Source organism: Olea europaea, chromosome 2 (assembly GCF_002742605.1).
Source record: "Olea europaea var. sylvestris chromosome 2, O_europaea_v1, whole genome shotgun sequence".
NCBI lineage: Eukaryota > Viridiplantae > Streptophyta > Magnoliopsida > Lamiales > Oleaceae > Olea > Olea europaea.
Genome location: NC_036238.1, coordinates 14,576,250 through 14,585,315, shown reverse-complemented (window position 1 = coordinate 14,585,315; position 9,066 = coordinate 14,576,250). Strand labels below are relative to the sequence as shown.

Genomic DNA, 9,066 nt, shown 5'->3' with positions numbered 1-9,066 from the left:
TTTTTTTTTTTCTTTTTTTTTTTTTTTTTTTGGCATTTAGTTATTTTCTTGGATTGAATTGTCAATTTATTCATGCAAGAAAGAGAAATTGCCCAACAAGACAAACTAAAGTTCAGTGACCAATCATTTATTTTACCCCATGTTTTGATATTCTTATTTATATGTGTTTTGATAATGATTTCTGTTGATGTGAAATAGTTGATGAAAGTACTGAAGTGTATATAGTGGCTCGCCATTTATACTTCATGTCGATTATAAGGCTTTGAGTTATTAATGCTTGCAAACCTTATCTTGAGCTCACATGAGGTTTGGTTTGGTGGCATATGCATATGGTCATTATTAATCCTTCGTAAGTATGTATGTTAACAACCTGCTTGATGGTGTGTGAACAAATTGATTATATTCACGTGAGGCACCCAAGAGTGTATTTGGTGAAAGGTTTATAAATTCATCGATGCCCACGTGGAAAAAAAAAAAAAGGAATTGTTGGAGGAAAGTGGAGTTTACTAACTTAGATTGGCTAAGGCTTTTAAAGAGGACAATTCTAATATGAAGAAGGAAGTGAAGAAAAAGAAACTTATATTTCTCAACTCTAAAACTTACACAATTTTGGCTTGTTACAAAATGGAGGACATTACCCTTTTATATAGTGTTTACATGAAACTTCTAGTCCACATAATATGTTAGAGACTCATAGACCACATATTTATATGAGACTTTTAGACCATACATTTGGACATGATATTTTCCTAGAATTCTCTAGAGAAAGTTTATAAGACCACATAATTTTATTGACACATTACCACATTTATCACAACATATTTTACTTAGATATTTATATAGATTTTTTTAGTAGATATTTATCTAGATTTTTTAGATAATATTTCTAGAAATGCTAGGTATGTTGGACTTTTTAATTGATTTAAGCCTATGGACAAAATCCTTAAGACTATATTATTTAGTTCAAAAATCAAGTTTGCCATTCAACATCCCCCCTTAAACTTGATTTTACTACTCCAAGTAGAGTTCTTAACTTGCGGAACACGTCATGCTTGAGTGACTTAGTGAGAATGTTGGCAATCTACTCTTGAGAGGTTATATATTTTAGCTGCACTTCTTTCTTTGCAATGCTTTCTCTTATGAAGTGATATCTTGTATCAATGTGCTTGATTCTATCATAGAATACTAGATTTTTTGCCAATGCCAATGTCGATTTGTTATCAACATGGATTTCGGTTGGTTCTTCTTGTGAAACTACAAGTGTCTTCAACAAGTTTCTAAGTAAAATCGCTTGGCAAACACTTGATGTAGCTGCAACATATTTAGTTTCACATGTAGATATTGCTACGATCTATTGCTTCTTTGAGCTCCCAATGAAAGCTGTGTCGCCCAAGTAAAACACATACCTAGTCCTACTTTTTCTATCATCACTGTCTCTGTCCCAATCGCTGTTACTACATCCAACAAGTTTGAATTCATTAGATGATGAATAGACTAAGCCATAATCAAGCGTACCTTTGATATAGCGAAGAATTCTCTTTGCAGCTTTCATATGGGTCATGGTAGGTGTCTCTATATATAGCGACTGACGAGCCCAACTCCAAAAAGGATATTTGGTCTTATGCACGCCAAGTATCTTAGACTTCCAATAAGACTCTTAAAAAGTGCTGGGTCTACTTTTTCACCTTCATCATTTTTTGGCAACTTGGTTCCACATTTGATGGGAGTGCATACAAGCTTGCAATCCTCCATATTGAATTTCTTTAGAATTTCTTTCATAAACTCTGCTTGTGAGATAAAGATGCAATCCTCCATTTGTTTTACCTCAATCCCAAGATAGTAGGCCATGAGGCCGATATCTGTCATTTCGAATTTTTGAGCCATGACATTCTTAAACTCAGTGATTATACTTTGATTATTTTCTGTGAATATAAGATCATTTACATACAAACAAACAAGCAAAATACCTCATTTCTCATTTATCTTTGTGTAAAGGGCATACTCATGAGGGCATTTTGTGAAGTCATTTTCTTGAAAGTACTTGTCAATTCTACTATTCCATGCCCTTGGAACTTGTTTCAACCCTTATAAAGCATTTTTTAGTTTTAAGATTTTACCTTCATGTCCTTTTATTTTGTAGCTCATTGGTTGGTCCACATAAATTTTTTCTTTAAGATAACCATTTAGAAAAGCGGATTTCACGTTCATTTGAAAAATCTTTCACTTATTTTGCGCTGCAAGAGAGATAATTAATCTTATATTTCTAAATGAGCAACAAGGCCAAATACCTCTTCATAGCCGATTCCCAACCGTTGATTGTAGCCTTTGGCAACTAAACTTGTTTTGTATCTTTCTACTTCTCCTTTAGCGTTTTTCTTTGCCTTATACACTCACTTAACTCCGATTGCTCTTTTTCTTTTGGGAAGAGTTGTCAACTTCCACGTGTCATTTTTCTCAATGGCCTTAATCTCTTCATCCATGACATCTCTCCATTTTTTATTTTGTACCGCTTCTTTATACCTTATTGGCTCACAATCGGCAAAAAGATAAAAAGTGTGAGATCATTTTAATTTTCTGTTACCTCATATAACTCTTGTAGGCTCCTCATCCATGGTGTCCTTTCGCTTGAGCTTTCTCCTTGTGAAGATAATGGGGAAGTATCTCCATGAGTAGGTGATAGAGGTGGACTGATAAGCTCTTACTGCTCTCCATTCTCTTGTTCTTCTTCCTCAAAGAATGGTAAGAGCTCGTAGTCTTGTTCTTGGACACCCCAATCCCAAGCTCATTCTTCATCAAACTCGACATCTCTTATGGTGATCTTCTCTTTGCCTGGATTATACAACTTGTGGCCTTTAGAACGAGAGTCATAGCCGATAAAGACATACATTTCGCTTTTGTCATCTAACTTGGACCGCTTTTGATTTGGTACATGAGCATATGCAATGCTCCCAAATACTCATAGGTAAGGGATGCTAGGCTTTCTTCCACTCCATGCTTTTTAGACAGATACACAACGTAATTAACAGCTTCAGCCCAATGTTCTTTGGGCAATCTCTTACTTTTAAAAATGGATCTATTCTTTCTTTTGGCTACTCTATTTTGTTGTGGAGAGTATGGTACCGTCAATGGGCGACGAATTCCATTTTCACAATATTTCTCAAACTCTTTGGAAGTAAATTCTCCTCCTCTATCTGATCTCATGGCTTTTATGCTATAGTCACTTTCTTTTTCAACAAGAGCTTTAAACCTTTTCAAAGTTCTAAAAACTTTCGATTTTTTAAAAAAAAATAGACGCAAGTCTTTCTACTAAAATCATCAATAAAAAGAACAAAGTAATCGCTCTTACCGAGAGAGCTTGGATTGATTGGCCCACAAACATCCGAGTGTACAAATTCTAGCAGTTTCTTAGCTCTTTTAGATGCTTCTTTTGGAAAACTTTTCCTCGAATGTTTTCCAAGTAAGCATCCTTCACATAATTGATCCGCATGATTAATTGAAGGCAAACCTTTCACCATCTTCTTTTTAGTCAAACAACTTTAAGCCTCCAAAATTAAGATACTCAAATCTCAAGTAAACAAGCTTTTAAGCATTTAACAACATCATTATGAATACTTAACGCAAACATTTTATTTCTTGTCATAGGGACTTTAACAATCGAATTTTCTCTTTGATCTCTTATTGAAAGACCATAATCTTTCAAATGAATATCATAGCACTTCTCTATGAGTTTTTCCAAACTTAAAATGTTATTCTTCATATTGGGCACATAATAGGCATATGCGGAAGTCTATAAATTGTATGTATTCTAAAGAAAAGTATACAAAATTGTATGTAGGCAGTAGAAACCATATGAAAATAACGCTTAAATAAATTTAAATGAATTCTAAAACTCATAACCTTCTTACAGTATGTATAGATTGATGGCTTCTCCTTACGTTTTCTGTCTGTATACTCCTTTACCTCACTTTGATGAACCTTTTTGGACTTTCTTCCCTTAACGGTCACTTGCCTGATGGTACTTTAGTCCCATTGATTTTGTAAAGATCCGTACATGGTTTGTATATAGAACTGAAAAGTATGAAGAATTGACTAAAACATGAAAGTTTTATTCAATAAGAAGGTTTAAGAGTATGAAGAACTCTTAAACTTATTTAATTACATGAAAAGATCCAAAAATGGATCTACAGTCTTTGAAGGTTTAGCCTCTCAGTGTATACATTTAGGAATTCAGAATAAGAAAATTTTTCTCTAAAAATTTCCCCTCCTTCCTTCTTTGTGAAGTCCTCATTTTATAGTCGTCTGGAAAGATTCCTTTCTGCTATCCTTCATTTCTTGGTCATTGTCAACAGTTTTTCTTTTGCCAAAAGCAAAAGTAATGATAAAATGACATGGCAAGAATTTTGTCTTTTTCCTCAATTTTTCAAAGATGCTCCCTCTTTTCAAAAAGCAGGCTCCTCTTTTGTCTGAAGTTGATGAAATTTTCAAAAAGCAAATTTCTTTTTGAAAATTACTCTGATTCATCCTCCTTAGTCTTGCTTTCGGTGGATGTCTTTTCAATAGTGGATCCAATCCCTCCACTTGTCTCTCCTCCAGTTCCCCAAGATAAGTCTTCTGGAGATTTATATTTTTCTTCAAGCAAATGGCACCATTTGCATTCGTGATATTTGCCAAGACTCTGCTTCAAAGATTTGCACAGATGTCTTTGGTAGTCTGATGGTGAATTGGGTAAATTATAAAAATTATTTTCAAAATTGCAAAGAATTTTTATTCCATCACTTTGGATTGTTTTCCCTGTCTTGCTAGTAATGAAGATGAAATCAGTTGAATAATTTATCTTGATTTTAGACTCATTGTTGAAAGATTTTAATCCAGTTAAAATCCTCTGGTATGAAAGATTTCTCCATTCTCTCATTATGGAGTCATTAGTTCTTTCAACTTTTCCTTGAATTGGCTTTTCCAAAAATATTTCTGGTATTGTCTTGATTTGAATATGATGATATCCTTTGATCAGATATCCTTCCTTATCCCAAAAAGGAATCGTACTGTTAATCTTCAGCATCATCTGTAGATTTTGGTCTTTAATAACAATTCTTTTAAAGTCTTTTAAAACTTTAATTAAATTGCTATCCAATTTCTGGATTTCATCCATTGATTCACTTAGAATAATCATTTTGATTAAACGACAGTGAAAAGCAATCTGCACCATTGTTGAATTTGCATCTTCAAAGAAGATATACTGTCCAAATTTTTTATCTATTGTACCATAATATCCTTTTTTAGGAACAGATGGTCCAACAATTCTTGCTTCTTCCTCATATGTGAGAAAGTCTTCAAACGTAATTCCACTAAGAAAATGATACTCAAAAACCCCAAGAAGAAAAAACCAAAATCAGCAAGACTGATGGTGATAAAAATACAAAAATTAAGATTAATATCAGTTCTACAGATAGCGAAAGTAAAGAAGAGCCTACTCAAGCTCAGTGTACTCAAGTACATAAGGAAATTCAAATTCCAAAAACTGATGGACCAAAAATCCAAATACATACTGGAGAGTATTTTAAGCCTCAGTGTTCGCAAGAACAAACGGATATTCAAAATCCAAAAGAAGAAAATCAACCCTTGGTTGGTATAAATTCTTCAATGGTGGGAAAGAAATTTTATGTGATCTTCAATGGACCCCAAAAAGGTTTCTATACAAAGTGGGCACAAGTTGAACCACTTGTGAAAGGAAAAATTTATAAACACAAAAGTCTCAAAACTTATACTGAAGCCCAAGAAGCTTTTGCTAAATTTCATGAAGAAAAAGGCCAAACCCCATTGCCATACAAATAATTATTTGAATTTGACAATATTCATTTGAGACCAAATTATTGCCAAAATCCAACTCCATTAAGAGCCAGACCCAAATTTCCAGCCCAACTCTTTAATTCACCAAATGCAAATCAACGAGTTAGAATGATATCTTTTAAAGATACAGTGGAAACCCAAACAGAATCCATTCCCAGTAGATTCAAAAGAATTGGGAAAATACCAAAACCACAAGAGAGTCATTTTCTTAGTGGAATTACATTTGAAGATTTTCTCACATATGAGGAAGAAGCAAGAATTGTTGGACCATCTGTTCCTAAAAAAGGATATTATGGTACAATAGATAAAAAATTTGGACAGTATATCTTCTTTGAAGATGCAAATTCAACAATGGTGCAGATTGCTTTTCACTGTCGTTTAATCAAAATGATTATTCTAAGTGAATCAATGGATGAAATCCAGAAATTGGATAGCAATTTAATTAAAGTTTTAAAAAACTTTAAAAGAATTGTTATTAAAGACCAAAATCTACAGATGATGCTGAAGATTAACAGTACGATTCCTTTTTGGGATAAGGAAGGATATCTGATCAAAGGATATCATCATATTCAAATCAAGACAATACCAGAAATATTTTTGGAAAAGCCAATTCAAGGAAAAGTTGAAGGAACTAATGACTCCATAATCAGAGAATGGAGAAATCTTTCATACCAGAGGATTTTAACTGGATTAAAATCTTTCAACAATGAGTCTAAAATCAAGATAAATTATTCAACTGATTTTATCTTGGTCACAAGCAAAACAGGAAAAACTATCCAAAGTGATGGAATAAAAATTCTTTGCAATTTTGAGAAGAATTTTTATAATTTGCCCAATTCACCAGCAGACTACCAAGGACATGAGTCTTGGCAAATATCACGAATGCAAATGGTGCCATTTGCTTGAAGAAAAAGATAAATCTCCAGAAGACTCATCTTGGGGAACTGAAGGAGGGACTGGATCCACTACTGAAAAGACATCCACCGAAAGCAAGACTAAGGAGGATGAATCAGAGTAATTTTCAAAAAGAAATTTGCTTTTTGAAAATTTCATCATCTTTTGACAAAAGAGGAAGTGAATCAAGATTTTATCTTTTCCTTTCACTGGGACACTGAGATCTTGGATTCATCTCCAAAGGTATTGTTGCCGCTTACTAATTCATTAAGCTCTACAAATATGTTCTTTCTTCTACACATATGTTTGCTTGCTCTGTATCCACATGCCAAGTGTTCTTTTCTCTGCTTTCTTCACCTTTGTAAGCCAACAGTAGTGTCGAATCCACTTCACTTTCCCGACAAGCATAGTTGGCTTTCTTCTCAACTTGGTTAGTAATATTTATACATTTTGAAGCATATTTACCAAGTTTTTGACAATTGTAACATTTAATTTGAGATTTGTCATACATTGGCCTTTCATTTTGCCTCGTACCTTTTCCTCTTCCACGATCTCTGGTGGAAAATGAGCTTTGTCTTCTTTCCTCCTTGTAGAATGCACTTTTTCCTCGATCTTGGACTCGTCCTCTTCCTCTTTGGTTTCTTGTATTGCCGAACCTTCCTTCACCCTCGTTGAAAGTGAGCTTTGTTTGAAGAGCTTGCTCTAATGGCTCTTCTTTCACCTTCTTCTTTAATCTTTACTCATGGGCTTGTAAAGATCCCATGAGTTGATCGACACTCAGACTATCCAGATCTTTAGATTTCTCAATGGCTACAACTATGTAGTAAAAAATTTAGAATCTAAAAGACCTAAGTATCTTCTCTATTACTCGAATGATTTTTTAACTTTTCTCCATTCCTCTTTAATTGACTCACAATAGCTAATACTCTAGAGAAATAATCAGAAATTGTTTCCGATTCTTTTATATGTAAAGTTTCAAACTCACCTCGAAGTGTTTAGAGTCGAACTTTTTTCACCTTCCCAACTCCTTCGTGAGAGTTTTGCAAGATCTCCTATACTTCCTTACTTGTAGTAGCACATGTTACTTTCTCGAACATGCCTTCATCTAAGGCTTGATAGATGAGGGTGAGCGTCTTCTTGTCCTTCTTCCTTGCATCCTTCAAACTATTCATTTGTGCTTGGGATAAAGTGACCTCGTCTTGTGGCTCCGCACAGCATTTCTCTACGATCTCCCATGCGTCTTACGACCCAAGCAACGCTTTCATCCTTATACTCCAATTGTCGTTGTTATCCTTGTTAAGTTGGGGGACTTGAAAAGGAATCATCCCACTTGCCATTTTTTACAAGAACCTTAGGGCTCTGATACTAGTTTGTTGGAGGAAAGTGGAGTTTATTAACTTAGATTGATTAAGGCTCTTAAGGAGGACAATACTAATAGGAAGAATGAAGTGAACAAAAAGAAACTTGTATTTCTCAATTCCAAAACTTACACACTTTTGGCTTGTTACAAAATGAAGGACATTACTCCTTCATATAGTGTTTACATGAAACTTCTAGTCCACACAATTTTCTAGAGACTCCTAGACCACATATTTACATGAGACTTTTAGACCACACATTTGGAAAAGATATTTTCCTATAATTCTCTAGATAAACTTTATAAGACCACATAATCTTATTGACATGTTACCACATTTATCACCATATATTTTACTTAGATATTTATATGGATTTCTCTAGAGAATGTTTTTAGAAATGCTAGGCATGTTGGGCTTTTTAATTGATTTGGGCTATGGACAAAATCATTAAGCACATATTATTTAGTCCAAAAATCAAGTTTACCACTCAACAAGAATAACTTCATTAAATTAAAATAGTGATGAACTGTTAAGTCTTTGGACGAGTAGAGGACAAATAGACAATGAATGAAGTGTGTTGCTAATTTACATTGACTTGTTAGATTCAATCATGCAGAGGATCAATATTTCCACACGTAATTTTTTCTGTGACAGTTTAATTTTGGCTCTAGACTTCTGTCTTAGACCTCTATTTAACAAGAGATGGCTTGATTAACTGTATGATATCTCTTGAAATACCATTTTTGACCTGACGGTATTTGAATCCCGAGTCGTGTTTTTCCTTCTTTATTTCTTTTTAACAGTATGGAAAAAGACTGGATAAATGTGATATCTTATCTCAAAATTTTCTTAAATAAGAAATATTGATGGCTGCTTCATGCATTTTACTTTCGATTTGTTTAAAAGAATATAAAGTTTGTTATAAACAGGTTGGCATGTAATAGTATTTACACTTGGGAGATTTAAG

General features: G+C 33.8%; 1 protein-coding gene across 1 annotated transcript; it reads right to left on the bottom strand.

Annotated features, from left to right (window-relative positions):
* Positions 1-1,572: 1,572 nt before the first annotated feature.
* On the bottom strand, positions 1,573-2,208 carry LOC111372849 (uncharacterized mitochondrial protein AtMg00810-like). Its single transcript, XM_022995265.1, has 2 exons — positions 2,118-2,208; positions 1,573-1,922 (listed from the first exon to the last, which is right to left on the bottom strand). Exons 1-2 carry the CDS (start codon positions 2,206-2,208, stop codon positions 1,573-1,575), a joined length of 441 nt encoding a protein of 146 aa, XP_022851033.1.
* Positions 2,209-9,066: the final 6,858 nt, after the last annotated feature.

Bases quoted from the DNA above. Each gene is read 5' to 3' on its own strand.
- LOC111372849 (XM_022995265.1), bottom strand. From the start codon at position 2,208: ATGAACGTGAAATCCGCTTTTCTAAATGGTTATCTTAAAGAAAAAATT. The intron at 1,923-2,117 runs GTAAAATCTTAA...TTATATTCACAG, and splicing joins CAAAATAAAAGGACATGAAG to AAAATAATCAAAGTATAATC.